A 21,772-nucleotide genomic window follows, 5' to 3' on the forward strand; every position below is an offset into this window, starting at 1 on the left:
CTATCGAGGGACGCATGCCTACTTGTCAACTACATCTAATGGGATACGGTACATTTTCGAACCGCCTTGACAGCAAGCCCAAGTAGTGCAAGCGTACTCAATCCATGTAGAGATCGCCCAGACGTCAAGGTTAGATCCTACCAAAGCAGGAAGGCGTCCTCACGTGCTGAGAGGCTGAAATTAGGGCAGTGTAACACTGCAAACGGAAATAGTCGACGTTGAAGTCACAGTGACTGTCACCATAGTGTCCCTAGACAAACGAATTCGATGAGTACAGAGTATTGACTAGCAATGGATTAACACTTACACAGTAACAGTGACGCCGGCCGTCACGCTCTGAGTCACTCCAGCCACGAAAGGCGTAACAGTAACTGTGGGAGCAATAAGAGTCTCCGTGACGGCTGCCGGAGTATAGCTCCCGGAGAAGCAGGAGCAAGCACTCGTCACGGCTGCGGCGCTTGGGTTGAGATTAGTGAGGCAGGCCAGTGATGTGGCGGCTGCGGCTCGTTTGGAATAGATGACTGGTGGCGTGCAAGTTGAGCCTCCTCCTCCTCCACCACCTCCGCCACCATCAGAGACGGTGATGGTGCGCTTCTTGACATAAGTCACGTATATCGTGGATGTTGGCGGGGCCACAGTGATGGTGGTGCTCGTCGTTTGGGTGGCCGTCACAGAAGTAGTGGACGTGACAGTTTGTAGTGTTGTGGAGGTGGAAGTCACGCTCCTGTCCATCAGAAATGCTGGATCAGAACGGGTCCGAAGATGTTGAAAATGCTCATTGATTATATATAGAGGCGCACTTACACAGTGGGAGTCGAAGTCACGAAAACAGTCGGCGTAGTAGCAATGACGCTCGCCGAGGAACTGCAGAATGGCACGGCCAGACTGGGAGTTCCGATGAGACAACGCAGCAGGTTGTCATGTGGGCACACTCTCTTATCGAGGTGTTCGAGGTGAACGAGCTCTAGAGTCTCGCCGATGAGGTCCTCAATGGGGTTCGGCAGGGCGAAGGACAGAGCTTGCCCTGCAAATAGCGCAGCGCTGACGAACGTGGTTCTCATCCTTGAAGATTACCACTCCGCTGTGCCTTAGAATGCTTGTGGCTTTGATGTGTAGAAACGATTCCAACTGGAACTCGGAACGTGGACGTCTAGACTTATATGCTGTCTCAAGTCTCACAACCCCCGGGGTTACCGGGCGCGTACTCGTAGACCGCATTGTCGAAGGCCTAGAACTCTCTAGTTGCCTCGATTAGAGCTGGCATCGAGTCCCTTGCGACACACAGACTGCCCGTCTTTCGCGTGCACGCATAGATGACCGGCGGCACGCCTGTTGTGTAGTCCCATGTGCCTGACGAAGTAGTGGTGATAGTGCATGTTTAGCGGGCCGGCTGAGATTCAAACTATCGAGCGTATCGGGCCAGAGCGAGCTTAACCAAGCTAGCGTCATGGCTGGCTCTATGGTTGTGAGTTAGCTGAGACGGATAGACTGGTCAGACTTGCACTACCGACCTCGCGCCAACAAATGGTGTTGGTAGACGCAGTCTAGTGAGGTCTCTTGGTACTGCCCTAATAATCAGAACCAATACTATCAAGTGTTTGTTTAGCAGGTGCCTGGATGTCGATGGGCCGGGCTGAAAGGAGCCCAAGCGCTGAGCTGTGATTTGAAGCAAAAGAAAGAGATAGACGGAAACTCACGAAGTCCAAATCCAATAAGCTAACTTGATTGCGAGACCATGTTATTGACAAGCCGTGGAGACCGCAAGCCGCCCTTGACCCTGACACTGACAGACAACGGCGCCTTCTCATCCGCGGCTAGCGGGTCATTCCTCCATTGATGAGGTGGAAACGCAACCCAGCTAATTATTAAACCATCAAGAGCTTATTTAGATGAGAGCCTCGAAACAGGCTCTGAACATATGAGCCCAACCCGCAAAATCATTTGGATTCTGCCATGTTTGAACTCTGCATAAGGAAACTGCTACACGAGAAGATGGACAAAGCTGAAGAAACACAATAGGAGGCCCATGCCTTGTGGCTATCTCCGTGGACAGCTACGTGGCCAGGTGGGTTCATGCGCAGCCCAATTTTGTTAAGCATTGCAGTGCAATTCCTTCTGTCCTCCCTACCTAAATTATCCTTCTGAAATTCAACCACAGAGCCTCTCATACTGATCAATTGAAAGCGAGTCCTACTGCCTGACCACTAGAAAATACACCTCGCCGATACCCAGATTCATGCCGGGGAATGACAGCAATCGTTTGCCACGTACATGGGAGCACACCGCATCATCGCCGTTAGCACTCTTGATTGTCGAACTCTGAGAGAACCACCTGCTTAGTCTACAGGATCTCGACATACCCACGTCGCTGTAAAAGAACCTGTCGCCGTGTGGCCAACGTTTTGATGACCTATCCGTTGTCATCAACCTTTGCGGCCGCCTTTGTTCGGCGCTTGCAATCTGCGCATACTAACGATGAGCACCATCTTGAGACTGCCACGTCCGAGATTCCAGCCTACAATTGCTTCAATCCTGCTGATCTGAAGCATCTGCTCCAGCAAGGCGTAGCACAATCTTTCACCCTCGGGACCGGTGCATCCATCTTCACACAGACGCTTTTGCCTGCCATTCTGTCTGCCCAACATGAAGTTATTCTGGTTACTTGCTTCTGGGCGCCGTCGAAGACCCTGACTGCGCTGAGTCGTGCATTGGAGGAACTGGCAGAGGAGCGACAGGCCCAGCAGGCTCAGACCGGTTCTCTCCCGCCCTTGCGAGTTCGCATCTGCCTATCCTCTACGTCTTTCTTCCAGAAGCTCTTCCACACATCATCTGACCAGGGCTATCAGTACCCTCCGACTGCATGGTCTTCGAAGCTGGGGCTGCCGTCTGCCGAGGTGCTGAGGGCTGGCAACATCGATTTGCGGGTCAAGAGCTTGTTCTTCCTACCTTTCAGCGTGATGCATCCGAAGTTTTTGATTGTCGACCAGCAGCGGGCCTTTCTTCCCAGCTGCAACGTGAGCTGGGAGTCGTGGCTCGAAGGATGCATCGAGGTGACTCGCTCTCCCGATGGAGTAGATGACGCCATTGACGGTTTAATTGAATTCTACAAGCGGGTCTGGGATCGGGAGTATGAGTTCCATCGAGGCGCTCCACGAGATGCAGCACAGTATGGGGCCTCGACACCCTCGAGTCTGATCCGAGTTGAACCAGTAGAGTCACCAGCTCACATTACGATCAATCTGCAACCCGCTCCAATTTCAACCACAAAGACGATCTGGCTCCCTTCTTCGCACCATCGAAACCCTCGCTTTCGTCTCTTTCCATGGTTGTCAACACCCCCACCGCCGCCCACCCCCCTGAATATTGCGCTGCAGCAGCTGTTCGAGACGGCCCATGCGGAAATATACATCCAAACGCCTGACTTCACTTCAGCACCGGCCCTGGACGGAATCTTGGAGGCCCTGAAACGCGGCGTGAATGTCACTATTGTCACTAGTCGGGACATGAAGATTCACGAGCAGTTATTGACGGCGGGTACCACAACCACTTGGTGTGTGCGACGTCTCGTGGCACAATACAGAAAACTGTCACTGCAGAGGATAAGCACTTCGCAGAGCATCGCGAACAGAATGGATGACGACTTGGAAGCCCAACTTCGTTCCCTGGGTCGACTAAAGGTCGCATACTTTCGCCCGCGCCGAGGAATTGTAGCAGAAGAGGAGCCAATCCATTCACACCTGAAATTGACAATCATAGATGATGAGTTCACTGTCCTCGGATCGGGGAACATGGACCGTGCAAGCTGGTATACAAGCCAAGAACTTGGAGTTCTCTTCCAGAGCAATACGTTGGCCGGACTTTTACAGACTACGGTACAACAAATCACCACGGGAAGACTAGACTTTGTTTACGAGTCTAAGCGATGATCGCGGAGAGAAATCAGATGCTTTCTAAAGTGTTTTGTGAATTGGTTCCACCTTTATGCAATGATATGTACGAGGTGCATTTTCGACCCCCGAGAAAATATTTACAGGAACAAGAAATGATGCATCTGATCAGCCATCAACACCCCACCGTCGTCAATTGTTTGATTTCGATTCTCTGAGATTAGAAAGCCGGGTTGGCGTTCGTCAGAAGTTGCTCGAAGTATGCCTCGAACCATGTGCCGGCTTCCGGTGCAGGCTGGAGAGCATCGCTCAAACCGCAGTGGTAGTCATAACGCGCCGCTGACGTGTCACTGGTGCCATCGCATTCACCACCGGGCTTGATCCAGACGAAAGCATCCTCAAGCTCAAGTCCAGTATTTGTGGATGGTCGCATACCGAATCCAGTGCCTTTCTGGTTGCACCAATCGCCCCAAGCCTGCTGACCTGTCGGCTGCTTCCCGGAGCGTCCCTGGTCGGTGATAAAGTGAGAATCAAAGCCGTTCTGGGAGAGAAGGGGAGCGATGGCTTGGACATAGAGACTCTCGTCATAGATGCTGTTGCCTGGGAATTGTCAGCTAAAAGTAATGCACAGAAGAAGTTTCTCAACTGAAGCTCTTCAACCTACCCTGGGTGTATGACGGCGCACTAGTCAAATTCCAACCATTGTAGTTGGCGACATTAGTGGCAAGGCCACGGACTGCCTTGGGGCTGTTTGCGTTCTTGTATACACTGGCGAAGAGCTGAGCGGCGGGAGAAAGGTTTGCCTGCCAACCAAGCCAGCCAGCATGACCAGCGTCCAGATACATGGCGACATTGGCAAGGTTGAGCTGTGTGAGGGCGTAGTTGGTGCATTCCAGATAAGCAGACTGAGCATTGCTGCACTTGGCAACATTGAGGTTCGTGACAAGATTCGCCAGGGAGTCTGGTTCGACGACCAGGATGATGCGAATGTCGCTGAATGCGATGAGCTGCGCTCTAATGGCGTCGATGTACGCCTTGTAGTTGGCCACGCCGCCGTTTGCAATGCTGTACTCGCCATTGGAAGCTGCCGCAGCGCAGTCACGATCAGGAAGATCGTAGACGACGAATAAGCCTGCGTACGCAGGGCTAGCACCGGCCTTATTGGCGGCACGAATGTCGGAAAGGGTCTGGGCCATCAAAGTAGGGACCTTGTCGGCAGTGTCACTGCCAAAACCAGCGTAAGCATTCTTGTCAATCTTTTCACATCAATGGCATTAAATAACAACATACAGCCATTGGAAAGTGGGCACTTTGGCAACGGCAGCAGCCTTGGTTGCCATGGCTCCCGTCAAAGTTGGGATCGCATATGCTGAGATCTCGGAAGCATAGTACGAGTTGGCCCACTGCTGGACGCCGACAAAGGGGTTTCCTGTATAGGACGCCGTGGCACCTGGGCTGCCACCGCCAGCTTGTGTGGTCGTCGAGGACACAGGCTTCGTGGTGGAGGAGCTGCTAGCTGCCTTTGAGGAAGAGCTCGTTGCAGAGCTAGCCTTGCTGGTCGTGGTGCTAGTTGTGGTACTGGTCGTGCTTGAAGACTTTGGAGGAATCAGCATGCCACTCGGCATTTAGGAGACTATCAAATCGAAGAACGTACAGCGGCCCCCGGAAGACACTGAGAGTAGTATGGGTTGGAGTAAACGCAAGAGCTTCCAGATGCGCAGCAGGTTGCGCCAGTCCATCCAGTTCCACCGCACTGGCCCCTATTGTCTTGTCAGTTCCCAAATCTCTAATACTCTGCAGTGATCTACCACACGGGAATGGCATACCAAATTGTTGCGCAGGACTGCCGGTCCTCAAGGGGCACTGCAAGAGCAGTGGCACTCAAGGCAGCCGCAAGAAGAATTCGTCTGGCAGTCATGGTGTATCCTATCACGTGGTAGTCTCAAGAATCTAGAAGTTCTCCAATGATGGATTGGTTAGTGGCATCCGTGGATGACAGTTCACCTAGAGTCGAGCTTGGGAATGACCTGCTTTATATCATGCTTTTAGTTCACTTAGTTCGCACACTCTGATAGATTGGCCGGAATAACGGGAAAGAAACTGCTAGGGAGTTGAGCTAGACTGCCCGTCACTCTATAGAGCCATTGGATTGCACGATTCGCTGAAAGACAGACTGCTGCCTTCCCTCCGCGTTAGTACCATGGCTGTAAGAAGACCTCGCGCCGGCCTTTTTAAGGAGAAAAGGAAAGACGTCCCGAAGAGCGATGGGAATCCGACAAGGTACAGCGACCGTTGCAGAGGTATGTCACCACGGCGAGCCACAAAAGTTTGACCAAGGAATAAGACGGTGGTCTGAAGCCCATCACCGACGAGTTGGGTTCTTGGTTCGATGATACAGCGACTACGTCTATATGCGGAAAGGCTAGAAAGTCCGCCAACCAAAGGTGATTGACGGAGCTGTGTGAAATGCTCTCTCGTCCCCTTGGGCGGGTCAGTTGAGCTTAATTTCGGAGCCCACGTTCCTGGATGGCCCTGAATGGAAGAGTGCAAGTACCGCGTACGCCCCCATTGTGGAGAAAAGGTACGAGGATTCTGAGTTGGAGTGCGCTATGAGGGGTTCGGAAAACAGCATGTTCGCTCCCGCCATCTCCGTCTCCATGGTTACATTCTCGGCTAGTTCTGCTGAGGAGTGCTCCTGTGATCAATTGAGATAGAAGTCGCCGTTTTCGACCGAGGCGGTCACGAAGACATTGACGCGGCTGAGCATTGAAAGTTTTGACGCCTCAAGTGGAACCCTCTCGTCGTAACATACAGTTCTTTAAAGGCTGCTACGGCGTAGGCCAGAACTTATTGCGTGTGGTAATTGCTGAACAGATGTGAGGGGAACCCTGGTTCCCTGGATTCTGGTTGCCACCCTGGACCGATGGATCCCTTGCCATTTAATTAGTAAGACGATGAAGATGGTGAAAACTACGAAACAAGCAATCTGAATCGGCTCCGTTCATATCGAGCAATATAGGATTTCCGGGTTCACTCATGGCCAAGCTTTGCCCTGAGACTTCAGATGTTACATGCATATGTTTAACGGACTTGCGTTGCTGGATTGATGCTTTCCTATCCAAATATCACACGTGATTGACACCTTGCTGAAAGCTAGCTTAAACCCAATACTACCAAGTTGGGTTCGGAGGAACGAAAACTTACCTCCGAACCTGTTCCGTGGCGTGTCTACTAGAGTCAATACCATACCAGATCAGGACAGGACTTCATATTCACTTCAGTCTCGGCCATCTTGATTGTTCCTTCATAAGCAAGACAACGAGTAACGCGGCATGCTCTATGACTCTGTCCAGCTTGTACTGAAGGTCTAATTGTTTTTTTTTCTTCAAAATACGCCACATCTTGTGAGTGTGAGGACAAGAGGCTGATAATGGGCGTGTTACTTCCCTTTGAGGCACCAAGGAGACGATGACTAATTGATTGAAAAGTATAGTCGTACAAGCTTGGACTGCGTCCATAACTGGCTCGACATATGAAAGTATCCTTACACTTGGCTTGGTAGCCCAGAGGATGATGCTGTTTTTTCTTACATATCAAGCGGATCTACGACAAAGTTTCGTATTCACAGGAATTTTCTTTTGCCAAAAACATCGTACAGTTATAAAAGCAATGTCTGTGCCGAGAGGGCATGAGTGCTCATGGAGGGAATCCTGTGACGAGATCTGGCCCACATTCTACATCATGAAGTTGGACAGGATCATGTGCCCATAGGAAAGTTGTGCAAGTACTTTTCGCTCGCGTATCCGTGTCTACCATTTCAATGATGTTATAATTAGAGTTGCGCTTGTAGGTATAAACGGCTGTCATTGATTACGATTACTTTCTATGTTTGGGCAGGAAGAGTTTGGCAAGCACTCATATGCTTCTCGTTTGTGATGTATTTTCATATATAATCTATCAACTCGGTGTCTTATGAGATAATGGCAATTAGACCAATTGATTTGGTTTAAGTTTGTCTGGTACCATAATTTCATTTTATGCAGCTGAACCATACTAAATTCCTCAGATGACTTGATAACAGCAAGAACCCTACCATACACCAACACTCACACACCAGTGGGTTACTTTTCGTCCTATAGCTACTCAATGTCGGACTCAGTTTCTCCAGAAAACATTGACTTTCGCTGAGCCGGTCGTGCAAAATACTTCCTCGTAGTAGCCTCTTTATCTACAGCATTGCAGTCCCGTCGAAGTCTCGTTGCTGTGATTGGACTTTGACATGTGCTGGACACCAGGGCCGGAACAGGCATTTTCTCACAAATCTCGTTATCATCACAGGCATATATACGGGGTGGACAAGCCCTCAAATTACCTCGGTAAGTTTCTTCTTCACACTTTGTCTCACGTCAGACTCAATCACCAGTACAAGGCGAGCAGTCCAACCCCACTCGCATCGCACGTTGCTGGTTAGTATCATGCCCTATGGCGACAAGGGGTGTTTACCTTCCAACTGCGCCGCAGTGCATCAAAACGCGGGGTCTCAGGGACAACGTGTAATGTTACACCGAATGGGGAATTTTTGTGCATAACAACCATGAAGTCCAGAGTTTGTCCTTTGTCGAAGGGATCTCTCTTGTACGCTGTCCCGAACCTTTTCATCCAGAATGCCATAGGAGCGACGCTTATCATTACGATTCTCATTTGACTAGAGATCGCCGACAGCAATAACCGTGGGGAACGACGAATCTTGGGCGGATAAATCCTGACATAGAACTGAACAGTGTTTCCGGGTATGGGCATAATTTCAAATTACCGACAATCAAGGATTATCATCACGTCAGCATCTGACGCTCCACACATACGCCGAAGGAATTGACGACCTTCCCTGTTACCAGACTTGATATATCAATCACGCATGTCCCATTCCACAACACAATACGAACTGTCCAGCGCGCATATCATCGAAATCCCATTGAACTAGTGACAATGCAGCCATCAACAGCTGGAGGCGACTCACAGACCGCTGATCCTGTCGACCGCGAATACTATCAGCGAAAGGCTAAGCAGCTGCCCACAGACCCTGTTCTCCGCGCTTACGTGGAAGCCGTCCTACGTGATGGCTACGTCGTCATCCCGAATGCATTCACAGAAGACGAGGCACTTGAGGCAATTGCTGAAATAGACCGACTGCATGGCGACCGCCCTCGCACTGGCCGGGACAAGTTCGAAGGCTTCAAGACAAACCGGATACTTGCGTTATTGGCCAAGACACGGAAGTTTGATAAGTTCTGCCTTCTGCCCCAGGTCCACGCTCTCAATGAATTCTTTCTGGATGAGGACTATCTCATCTACATCATGGAAACCATTGTGATAAATCCCGGAGAGAAGGCGCAGGCATTGCATCATGACGATGCAGTGACGCGCCTTCCAAGGCCTAGGCCGCCCGTCACGGCCGCTACAATGATCGTACTTGATGACTACACAGAGCTGAATGGTGCCACAAGAATTATTCCCGGAAGCCATCGATGGGGGAGTGATAGGCTTGGAGAGGAGAGCGAGGCTATATCTGCAACCTGTCCTAGAGGCAGTGTTATTTATTTCCTGGGTACAACATGGCATTCTGGCGGCGCAAATCGCAGTAAAAAGCCACGGCATGCGGCGACTATACAGTACTGCCAACCCTACATTCGACCGCTGGAGAATTTGATGGTAGCTGTGGACCCAAGAAGAGCACTCTCTGGTGAGATACCTAAAAAGATTGTCGACATGATGGGATATAGAAGTGCAATCCCCTTTATCGGTTATGGTGAGTACTATTCTTCGATAAGTTCCTCGCATAGAATCACTTGTTGACCGGGCTTTCGCTTGCTCCCATTGCCGATTTTCTGTACGCTGACAAAGCTGGCTTAGCGGATGGAATGAATCCTCGGAAAGCAACCAGCAGGATGCTTAGATGGCTAGGAGGCCCCATTGATTACAATCCGCCAACGTTCGCCAGTGAGAAGGGAGAAAAAGAGGTACGAACGCAGAGCAAGCTCTAGCAGGTTTTGTCAGTTTTCCGATTCGATCTCTAATATGGGCGGTGTTTTGACTATCGAGCCATCTAATGTGTATTGAGACTCCGCACATACCTTGGTATTAAATGTATAAGCAATCAGATTGTTTTCTCGCTCTAGAATTTGCTCTTAAGAGCCTGAAAATTACAATTATGATATCAATTACTGTAGGCCCACCCACGTTGTGAGCAGTGAGCTGAATATTCAAAAAGAATGTTTGATGACTAGTAGGTCCTTCTAATCTCCTAGACTGATATGACGTCGAGTTGTGTAAGAAAACAGGATGAATATCGCTCTTGTGACGAGGCATGTTGTTGGTGGAACGCCAACGTCTTTAACTCTCTTTCTACGCTATCAATCAAATTTGCTTGAGGATCGCCTATACAACCTATGCCGTCGGAAATTGACCTCCGTGCTGGGAATGCATAATTAAATGATCTTGGCAGTCCACATAATACCATTCAACACCTGACTTACAAACCAATCATCCTCATAAGCTTCGTCAAAGTGACCTAAGGCAGTGTAAAACGACCTCGCCCCTTCAAATTCCTGGCACCACGCGATGGGATGATCGTCTCTTAGACTTCCACCATGATATGTCGACTCATCGACAGTCAACAGAACATGTACATTATTTAAGCGTGGGTTGACTTTGAAGTTATACCATTCGTCGTGCCAGTCTCGCGTAAGAGTGGTGCATTTGTCTTTGGTATCGTTTAGACTGGTCGACGCAATCTCAAGTGAAAGGATGGCATGCGTGGGATCCTCAATCGTAATTTGACCGTCTTGTGGTTCTGGATGTTCTGTAAAGACTCCTCCGATCAAATGGCCATACCAGTCAGAAGATGGCATGCCAGTGGATGCGCAGTGAATGCCTACGATCCCACCTCCCTCGTGAACAAAGCGCTTTAGGGCGTCAAGCTGGACATCGTTGTCGAGAAAGTTTCCAGAAGCTTGAAGAAAGACAATTACCCGGTAATTCCTCAAGATATCCGGGTTGAAGACTTGAGAATCCTCCGTTGCTTCGACAGAAAATGGAGTGGAAGAGGTCTTGGATGATTCCGCTTGTCTTTGGAGTGCCGCTATACCGGCGGGAATGGACTCGTGCCGGAAACCCCTTGTTTTGCTAAATACGAGAACTTTGAATGGTGCCTGGTCCATGGTATGTTTTTCTCCCGACATCTTCTAGGACAAGGTTTGAGATTCAACCTGTTTTAGGTGACGGCGCTTGAGATCTAATTTATATAGGCAAAGTTGGAGACTTTAAAGGGCCGGCAATTGGTCCGATCTGCCGCCCGCCCTACATTTGGATTACTAGCGTAGTCAGTGATAGCATCACCATCCTGATTGATAACGCAAAATGACAGATGACGTTATTTGTAACATTGTGTGATTTCGTACGTATTAAACAATGTACCTCGCTCTAGTAGACCTATCAGGTGCGGATCTCCTTCGTCTCTTTAACTGAATTTATCCTGTAACCGTACTCGGTTACGAAGAACAACATCCTCACCTAGACTAGGTGCATTTGATGACATGCCCAGCTGTTGAGCCTCTATGGCACATGGCCGCATATTAATTGAGTTGGATGTTCCATCTTTAACGTCAAAGGTCCATCACTGACTCCAAATGTCCATCGGGCTTCCCAAGCACAATATGCTCTTACTTGAAAGAGCATCAAACACCAGCTTGCTCCTGTCTCTGAATCTCCTCCCGGAAGACATTTCGTCCTTGAGTCGGCGACCAGCTTTCCCTATCAGTTAGCTGAATACCACGACTCTTATCTGTGGGGTCCGCAGAAGCCGCCTCGGTTCGCTGTGATCGACTCTGCCGTTCACCATAGCCCTGAGACTTCCTTTGGCCGAAACACAATACATGACCATGTCGTCGCCACGACCAGAAGCACAACCCAGCGAATAGAATGGCGACAAGTCCGATGACGACTGGTACAGCAATGGCTACAGTGTTCGGGTGACCACCGCCGCTGGAGACGTCCGCGACACCTGAGATGGTTATGTTCGGGCCGTAATCAAGCGTGCGCACACTGTTCTCCGAGTCTTCGTTAGAATCGAAGTATGCAAGGCGCAGGGAGACAACAAGTGCCTCGGTGTTTTGTGTTGACAGTAGATCACGGTCAATAGACCATGCGTAGAAGCCTGCACTGGCAGCCATATCCGATGATGCAAAACCCTCGCCATCTGCATATTCACCTTGCACCTGCAGTGTTTGATTTTCATTTGCGAAGATGGTAGGGTCCCATGTCACTATTTGAGCTGGTTAGGCCGAAGACAGAGGGGGGCTTTTAACTGAATACTCACCATAGTAGGTTTTTCCTGCTGCTAGGACACTACCCGCACGAGGCAGGCAGAAAGGAGCATCGACGCCCTGATAATTGCTGCACTGGACAAATGCGCCGGCTACGCCAGTGCCCGTCGCGGTTGCGACAGGGGCCATGCCAGTACTGGTGGTGACGATGCTGCTGCTTTTCGTCAGGGTGTACATGGATGTCTGCGTGACGTACTCGGGAGCCCCGGATATGGTGCTCACTGCCCCATTGATGGTAGTGGGCGTGGGCGTGATAGTCTGCGCATCGCCGCTGGCATCGACGGTGATCCAGACATTCCCAGCGTTTCCGAGGCCTTGACGGCCCTGGACAACGGATGCCTCGACAGCAGACGCAGAGAAAATAATTGGCCAAAGCCCCATGGCGGCAATTCTCTTGCTCAGTTGACTCAGTTTCAGCTCCATCCTGATCGTTCACAATAGCGCCGCAGGTCCCGTGAAGGAGGGGCGAAGTGAGGTGGTTTCTCGACGAAGACAACAGTTAGAAAGGACAAGAGCTGTGGCACTTCTGCCTTTATCTGCTTGGGTGCTTAGGTAGACTGGAGAGTTCGATGACCGTCTTGCTGTCCCCTTGTTGAAGCCAACGGGTTTCAGAGAGGAGGTTGGTCGGGCGCCGGGTGTGCGAATGTTGAGTTGGCGGCACCCACGTCGTGATCACTGTACGTAGTGTGATAGCGACGGATGTTAAGCAGTTGAACCGACAGGGATGGGTCCAGAACGACGCCGCCGGTGATGGTAAACCTGCTCTGATTCACAATATGGCAGGCTGGATCCAGCAGGGGCTCTCGGGGCTGTAGGTCTGATGGGGAATCTCGACTAGAAGCGCATGACACCAGAGATTGAACGATCTACAGCTAGCCAATGCTTTTGACCAGCAAAGGTGACAATGTGTGGCTATAGCAGTGAGTGCTTATAGGCACGGCATGGATGGCGTCAAGGTGGGGAGGCCAGCCCTGCAGCCAAGTACGAGATGTGCTGTTCGGCGTGTAGACTTGGGTGTGATAATGCCAGCCCCCTCGTCTTACCCTCGTCTTACGATGAAATGGGCTGCTGAAGTGAGCGAGTAAAGTCGGACGTATGGAAAGCGACTGAGAAGATGGAGATGCTGCAAGTGAGAGCCGCACCGGAGCTGATGCAGTGGGTTTGTCCTTGGGATAAAATGCTAGAGCGGGTAGTAATTAGCTGGCTCCGGATGCAAATTATCAATCTCTGAGCATCGTTTGCACCTTTGCCAGAGACAACTCTGAGTCTTACCCTAGTCGCGGAATGATAAGAATGAGGTACAGTAGTTAGAGGGGAGAAGAAAGCTGCCCCGCGATTGGGATGGGATCTGAAGAGGTGGGGGGACTCCGGCTGAACTCTTGTCTGTCTCTACGCATGTATCATTGATTCACTGGCCGGACTACGGAGGTACTCCATGCAATACAGTGCCCACTATAAGTCTTGCTTGGTAAGGACCCAATTTCTCTTCTTGCATTTCTTGGTGGCGGTGGGGAGTCAAGGAAGAGAGAGGGGGTTTCCTAGCCCAGGCTGATCAACCCATCGATGAATTGATCTATCGATTTACATGTATTCACTTAGCCACATCATTAGACGCCCAGCCATCACTCAGCTCCTACTCCGGGTTCTGTGAAAAGTTTGTGCGAAGGCTCATAAAGATTGGTAACATATCTGTATAAAAAGGCACTCAAGGGTTGAACATAGACAAAGCCCTATCTAACACTGTAGAGTAGCTCAGTCCAGCTTTCTCAAAGCAGCTCTGAGCCAACCACATGGGGAGGCTCGCCCACGACCACCTGGTCAGCCCTGAGGCCCCTCTATTTCTCTCGGCCTACGCCGTAGATAGTTCGCGAAAACAGGTGGGTGGGCCTGCATTACAGTAGTCATGCTAAATTAATGGTCCTAGGAGAGAGTAGATACAAACGATAAATATGTTCTCGGCCTGTAGTCAAGTCAAGCACGTGTGTTTCTCCAACGGACTCAGGACTCAAGAGACAGGTATCTAATCGTGATGGATGGAGTTTGATAACTCTGTTGCTAGCTAGACTCGTTGGTTGAGGCCACTACACACTGCTCCGTGCCTACTATGCAGCATTGACTTTAGAGCCTTGGATTTTCACTCACCTTTGGTATCGCATCGACCAACCGTCCGTGAGCCACCCAGCCAGCCATGAGATGCCGCCAGCATACTGTTACTTCAATGAAACTAGGCCTGTCCGAGCCATCTTGCTGTAGTGCTGTGATCCAAAACGGAGCCCCGGCTACGGCGGCTAGTGAAGAACCATCGACAACGAGATGTTTCCCTAAAATAGCGGTCTTATGGAAACTGGCGCCATTCTGGACTGGGCTCAGGGCCGCCTCGTCCACTATTGGCCCTGCCCGCCAGGAGATCCATGGTTGTTGAATCCTCGGCAGCGCATGGCTTTTTTTCCCACTACACCATCCGTATCGGTCTTCTACTTCGTTGAGGTAGGCAAGTAGAGAAGAGTGTCTTCACTTCTGAGGTTTCAATCGGAGAGACGTACTGCTGCATGGAATTGATATTAATTATTTCGACGATCTCTTTCTCAGCCCAGCCGGCGATGCGGCTTAGTCCTGTATAGTCCGGTACCTACCTACCGAGACCCAAGATCAGTACAGTCCTCACTCAAATGCCTCACTTGACAGCAGCTAGAGCAAGCTCCTCGTTTACTTGCTTGGCCCTGAGCTGACCACCCACAATACACACTGGTCGCACTGTTGGGATGAGCAACCTGCCTTCTGCAGCATCGATGACCTAGCATGGTTGCGAGAGGATTCAGGTATCGGGCACCCCAGACCACCGGAACAATGCGACAATGGCCTGTTCTCCGTACTCCGCGCGCCGATATGCGCGCAGCGGCAGCGCACTGAGGGGGGGGCGAGAGATGGCCGCGATAGGCCGGAGCTGCCCAAGCACGCCCTAAGCCCCCAGTCTCCTCTGCGGCGTTCGGCACAACTGCATGTCTTTCTATCACGTCACGACCGGCAACGCTATTGCTGCATCGTACGTATCAGGATATCTATTCTACCATGTATGTAATGGCTAGCCAGCTAGCTACCTAACTAGCGTAGAGTGCCCCTTGGCGCGTACTTCTTCTGTGTCTGCACATGAGGGAAGAGAACGTGCTCAACACAGTACAGTTATAAGCTTCTGTTACATGCCCCGTCCGTACCGGCCCATCGGTGGTAGTGGTGGACCGGCCTAGCGCCATCGTCAGCAAGCCCAGCAAGCCCAGGCACACGCTTCGGGCAGCTCAAGCTGCAGGATGTGCAACGATCCCCACCCCCCTCGCTGCGATTGACGCCGCTGGTTGGGAGCTCGTGGGCCGTCGTGCAGATTGGCTTCCTTCTCGACTCGACGGAGGTCCGTCCTCGATGTCTTCCTCGAAAGAAGCCATTGATAAGAAGCGGGGTGTCCCAGCAGGGCAAGGTGTGCCCAGCCCAGCTCTGGTCTGGTCCGGTCTTGTCCTCCATGTGTGTTGAAAGAGAGGCCCTGCCGTGAGATTGCCACATCGCCAGATTGACCTCTTTGCTGGTACTGCTGCTCCTAGCATTTCTCTTCACCACCGAGTCAAATCGTGAGATAGACTGAGCTGATCGGAGGACTTGCGAGAATGAAGTCGAACCGCGCCGTCAACACCGCGGTCGCCGCAGCAGTCTTCTGCTCCTCGGCCTGCCTTGCAGAGGCAACACAATGCCAGACAATCCTGGCTCCGACCTACACGCCGCCGTCCGTCGCGAGTGGCTGGACGGCCCAATTGATTGCTTCCGGTCTTAAAAAGCCGCGAAGCATCCAATTCGATACCGCCGGCGCTCTGCTTGTAGCTGATGCCGGCGTAGGCATTCGTCGCATCACATTCACTGACAACGGGGGAACCTGTTTGGCAGTGAATCAGAACCAGCTCCTAGTCAATCAGACCACTGTAAGTAGTTAGCTGGAGTGTTATGTTCTCGTTGTGAACGGCTGTCTTTTGAGGACCACAGAAGCAATATGTGAGGAGGGTAGTCGGCTGATATTGAGGAACAGCTGAACCATGGCCTCGCTGTCTCATCCGATGGGAGATATATCTACGCTTCGTCTGCGGAGGCTGTCTTTGCCTGGGGCTACGATGCCAAGTCCGGAACCGTCAGCAACAACCCGCAGACAATTGTCAACAACATGGCCAACAACGATCTAGTCACCCGCACGCTCGTCACCTCTAAAGTGCAGCCTGGCATGCTGATCGTCTCCCGCGGTAGCGGCGACAACTATGATGTAGATGCGCTCAACATTGCTAGCGGCCTGGGTCAGATCAGGGCCTTTGACCTCTCCAACGTTACATCCTCGTCAGACCCCTATGACTTCGATTCGACCGGCCGACTACTGGGTTGGGGTCTGCGTAATGCTGTTGGTGTCGCTGAGCATCCCAAGACCGGCGGAATCTACAGCTTGGAAAACAGCATCGACGGGGCGACCCGGGATGGCGTTGATATCCACGAGAACAACCCCGGTGAGGAGCTCAACTTCCACGGCTATCTCAACAGCACAACCACCCACCAGGGCGGCAATTACGGCTACCCACGATGCTACGCTGTCTGGGACGCCTCGTCGATGCCCGATGCCACAGATCTGTCCGTGGGCGAGCAGTTCAGCATGACTACCAACAGCACCCTGAACGACACCACCTGTGCTGACGACTTCGTCGCCCCGAGACTGACGTTCCCCGCCCATCAGGCACCTCTCGATATCAAGTTCAACGATGACGGCACCACAGCCTATATCACCTTCCATGGAAGCAGTGAGTATCCTTCCTCCTTAATCCCCACGCCGCCTCTCCGAGGTCAGCATGTCATCAATTATACTAATCCCCGATAGTTGACAAGACGAACCCCGTCGGTTACCGCATTAGTGCTGTTGCTTTCGATGCCGCCACTGGCGAGCCGGTCGATGCGTCGGACAGCACCACGGCACTCAGTGATATCATCTCAAACCCGGACCTGACCTCCTGCCCCAGTGCTTGCTTCCGCCCTGTCGGTCTGGCTTGGGACAGCCAAGGCCGCTTGTTCATGTCATCTGATTCAACAGGCGAGATTTATGTCCTGACCAGGTCCACTGCCACCACCTCCGGCACTGCCAGCGGTACCATTGTCACCCCGACGGCAACGGCAAGTGCCAAGAATTCCGCTTCTAGCATGTGGAGTCGCGATGTATCGATGGTGGGCCTCGCAGTCCTCGTTGGCACGTGGTTGACAATCTTTTAAATTGTCAGCAGGAAGTACAGGCTCCTGGGGTACCTTCTATCTGGCGGGGAGGGGGCATTGAGGCGTAACCGCTCGAAAACTTGGCGGAAGTTAAGGATCAGGCCAACAGAGCAAAGTGCGAATCAGGTGTTTCAGTCCATATTTGACTTACATAAAACGCACGAAGCACACACTATGGTACCTTACATTTAGCCTTTATCTATATAATGTTATACCTTAGAAATAATGGAATTCTTGCACCTGATAATCGCAGTATTGACGTGCAAACTGTGACAGGCAACACTATGACATATTACGACTCTGCGTTCTCCCAAGTCTTGGTGAGAAACAACTCGGTTGATGGAAGGTTGCCTTGCCACGCTGAAGTAGGTCTATACATGAGTATACACTTTCCACCTCTGAATGAAGGGTGAGGATATGAACCATGGCAAGCTGGAATTCGTGACCTATGCAAGAAATATATGATTGCCACACGGCCCTGAAGTTCTGTTGCTTTTCATCTCAGGCTTCCAGACATCTTATTTGGACAAAGTGAAATCTAACCAACATTTCAAACTTTTGTAAAGGAGTCTGCGACGCCAAAATCTGGCAACCATTAATTACCATGAATGTTCTAGACCTACTGATCCAGCATTAGTACTTCAGGGTCCTCACATGGAGGATTTCCGAGGGCTCTAGGTACAAGTCCGAACAATTCCAGCGAATCAGGCGAGACACGGCTTCCTTCCCTGCAATACTACATCGCTAAGTAGTACCGTCGCGCCTGATTGACTAGAATACCATTGACTTATGCATACCACTATATTCGACATGAGGTTAGTGATCGATATTCACGACCGATTGGACGATATCTCGTCTCTTGGTCCGCGATTGTGTGTGCGTGCAAGACCATATGTCCTTAGCTCCCAAAAAAAATCTCACTTGACGGTGAAGTCTATTCTAAGAGTGCTAAATTTCATGTCTTGCAGGAATGCAACCTTAGGAGCTATGCGAACCGAGCCCCTGGCTCTAGTTTTAGGAACCTATTGGCCAGTTGAGGAATTTTGACGTGATTGATGCGGGATTCGTTAAACGAGATCGTACAAAATGCTACTAGATTCTTGACCCATGTATTCAAGCAACCCAATAGGGGTTCTACATCCGGGTGAACGTACTGGGTGGCACAAAGAGAAAGCTATAAATGTTGGTCACCAATTGCCTCTCATTCCTCCTGAGCAGTGCACCTCTAGTTCCAACGATGAGATTCCTTGTAGTGGCGGCCAGCGTGGTGGCTGTAGCTCAAGCAACCGCATACTCTCCCTCTTCAACTTCGCGGACTGATAAGCTTGCTGCTCGGGCACTTTTGAATCTTGCTATCTACACGGAGAAGCATGCATTTCCTTCCCGAAACCCATGCACACTTGCAAATGCTGCAAAACGAAAAGAGTGGTTTGTTCACGAGCGGTAGCATCACCGAAACACATCTGACACCAAGGCAGGGGTTCTCTTCCATCCGAAGAAAGAATAGCATATACAAATGCCGTTTTGTGCTTAATGTCTAAACCGTCACGCAATAATGCTACTGAAGTCCCTGGGGCCAAATCGCGGTATGATGACTTTCTAGCCGTCCATATCAACCAGACTTTGTCAATCCATGGCACAGCAAACTTTCTCTCTTGGCATCGTTTCTTTACTTGGACATACGAACAGGCATTGCGAACAGAATGCGGCTACACGGGACATCAACCATATTGGAACTGGGGAAAGTGGGCTTTGGATCCCCTGAAAAGCCCAATCTTCGATGGTGGTGCAGCGAGCATGGGCGGGAACGGTGAATTCCAAGCCCATAACTGTACAAATGGGCTACCAACGGGCCTGAATTGTATCCCACCGGGCGATGGTGGAGGTTGTATCGCCAGTGGACCATTTAAAAACATGACTGTGAACATGGGACCCATCAGTCCTACATTAGCAGAGCCCGAGATCGTTCCAGTACCGGAGTTCTATACTTACAATCCTAGATGTGTAAAACGAGACATCTCATCCTGGGTCAGCAGTCGATGGACTACCGAGCAAAACACAACCGACCTGATCGTTCAGAATACAAACATTGCGCGCTTCCAGACTGTGATGCAAGGCGACTTTGCAAACGGCGAATATGGCGTTCATACCGGCGGGCACTTCACGATAGGAGGCGACCCTGGAGGTGATCTCTTTGCAAGTCCTGGAGATCCGGCATTCTTCCTTCACCATGCACAGATTGATCGAACCTGGTGGATTTGGCAGAACCAGGAACCAGATGAAAGAACAGACGCAATCGCAGGAACGATTACGATAAATAACGAGCCGCCGAGTAGAAATGGGACATTGGAAGACCTGATAGATTTGGGTGTAAATGCTGATCCTATCACAATAGGTGCGGTGATGAGCACTACAGGGTTGGCAGGTGGCCCGTTATGTTACATATATGTATGACTGCCATACAATAGCATCTCAAGACCATAGATAAATAGGCCATGAACCATGTTTATCATAGACATAGGGAAAAGAAGGCTGATAAAAGTAGTAAGCTTTGAGCATTTAAGGGAAATCTATCCAGACACAACGAGCAAAACCCAAGCAGTCATTTGCCTCTATGGTTCTCTAGAGTGTCTCGTTTCAGATGATAAGAAGTAAACAAACTATGGGCATATCAGTCGACGGATAAAGCGATAATTTAGTGGTATATGATAGTTTATTCAGCTCACAAAAGTATGTCACAGAATGTTCTACCAAGAGCTGGGCAGTAAATGCGGCAGATCGATCATTCGAGGCTCAATAATAAGAACGACAGTACTTTATTGTTCAAATCCCATAAGTACTCATTAACGAAAGTAAGCAGCGCTGCGCCGATGATGCTCGTCTCCACTAATTGAATTGCAAGTCACTTTGCTATATTCGCAGATAACATAACTGGGCAAACAATGCAACAAATCAGAGCAGAGACCCTTCCAGTCGGCGAAAATAGTGAAACCCCGCCGCCACCCCTTTGAAAGCATCCAAGGCCTTCATCAACGCGGGAGCCTGCGAGGCAGGTAAGGAGCCTTGCATTCGCTGCTAACAACTCCACCTAAGCCAAGCCAACAAGGCAGCAAGGTCAAGGCAGATGTAATGCTCGAGTCATGCTCTTTACCTGATCCTTTAATCGACAAACGCCCAGAAACAGCTTTGGAACTCCGAACGCTTACGCGTTGCCGTATCAGCAATGCAGTCGGCCGGCCTTCGGCGACGCCCCAAAGATGGAAGCGCGATCGAGCTCGGTCGCGTAGATGGCCCTGCGACAAGAAGAGCAAAGTTGATGGACAATGACGATCCAGGGTGGACTGGATTGGAATTGCTCGACGGCGAAAATGCGGACCGGGAAGGACCTGGGGTTGAGCCACCGAAATTCACAGTCAATCTTGGCCACCCTCCTGCGCAACGCTATAATCACATCGTACCTCACTTTCGGCAACAGTTGTCCAAGACCGACTTCAATGGCCTGTTCGACGACATCATTCGCTCAATGGCACCTCCTGCTCTTGCAAAGTGCCTCCATGTTCTCGCTCGCATAGCACTTCGGAGGGTATACACATCTGAAGAGACTGCAGAACTACGCGGCATATCGAACGCTGCCAACATCTCACTACATCTCCTCGTAGCGTTCAATGCCCTTCTCGATCTGCTCCTCGGTTGCACCAGCGGCGGTTGTCGTGTGGAAGCTGATGAGAAACACAGCTCTTCGAAGGTCGACCATGGCTCTCCAACATCGCGCGTGTTGCATTTCCGTACTTTAGATTGGGGCATGGACGCCTTGCGCCAAATTGTCGTTGAGCTTGATTTCGTATTATATGAGAATGGACCAATAGTGGCCACAAGCCTGACATATTTCGGCTATGTTGGCGTCTTGACCGGTGTTCGGTCAAACCTCAGCTTGAGCCTCAACTTCCGCCCTCATCACGACAGAACTACATTCCGCAAGCGGCTTGACTTTCGGATCCATCAGTTACTGGTATTGCTCGGTTTACGCCAGAGTATATCGAGTGTCTTGCGTGGCTATCTGCTAATGCCTGTCGATGATGTTGGTGGGCAGATGGAATCAGAAGAGGATCTACCGCCGGCAGGAGGTGGCCCTAGGATGAGTAGGATCCTACGCCATCTTGCTCTCTCTCCATCTACTGCTGCTTATCTGGTTTTCTGTACACCACAAAAGGTGTACTGTATCGA

General features: G+C 50.8%; 3 protein-coding genes across 3 annotated transcripts; 1 reads left to right on the forward strand and 2 right to left on the reverse strand.

Moving 5' to 3' along the window:
* Positions 1 to 4,107: 4,107 nt before the first annotated feature.
* On the reverse strand, positions 4,108 to 5,512 carry UCRPA7_416 (putative cellobiohydrolase ii protein; the record flags this gene model as incomplete). The annotated part of the gene is made up of 3 exons (XM_007913012.1): positions 4,108 to 4,487; positions 4,552 to 5,111; positions 5,178 to 5,512. The coding sequence occupies 3 exons, from the start codon at positions 5,510 to 5,512 to the stop codon at positions 4,108 to 4,110; spliced, it is 1,275 nt and encodes a 424-aa protein (XP_007911203.1).
* Positions 5,513 to 11,620: 6,108 nt separating this feature from the next.
* UCRPA7_417 (hypothetical protein) lies at positions 11,621 to 12,691 on the reverse strand (the record flags this gene model as incomplete). Its single annotated transcript, XM_007913013.1, has 2 exons — positions 11,621 to 12,207; positions 12,262 to 12,691. 2 exons carry the CDS (start codon positions 12,689 to 12,691, stop codon positions 11,621 to 11,623), a joined length of 1,017 nt encoding a protein of 338 aa, XP_007911204.1.
* A 3,230-nt stretch (positions 12,692 to 15,921) lies between these two features.
* UCRPA7_418 (putative glucose sorbosone dehydrogenase protein) lies at positions 15,922 to 17,548 on the forward strand (the record flags this gene model as incomplete). Its single annotated transcript, XM_007913014.1, has 3 exons — positions 15,922 to 16,230; positions 16,335 to 17,085; positions 17,163 to 17,548. 3 exons carry the CDS (start codon positions 15,922 to 15,924, stop codon positions 17,546 to 17,548), a joined length of 1,446 nt encoding a protein of 481 aa, XP_007911205.1.
* Positions 17,549 to 21,772: the final 4,224 nt, after the last annotated feature.

Source organism: Phaeoacremonium minimum, assembly GCF_000392275.1.
Source record: "Phaeoacremonium minimum UCRPA7 unplaced genomic scaffold PA7_03_scaffold_33, whole genome shotgun sequence".
NCBI lineage: Eukaryota > Fungi > Ascomycota > Sordariomycetes > Togniniales > Togniniaceae > Phaeoacremonium > Phaeoacremonium minimum.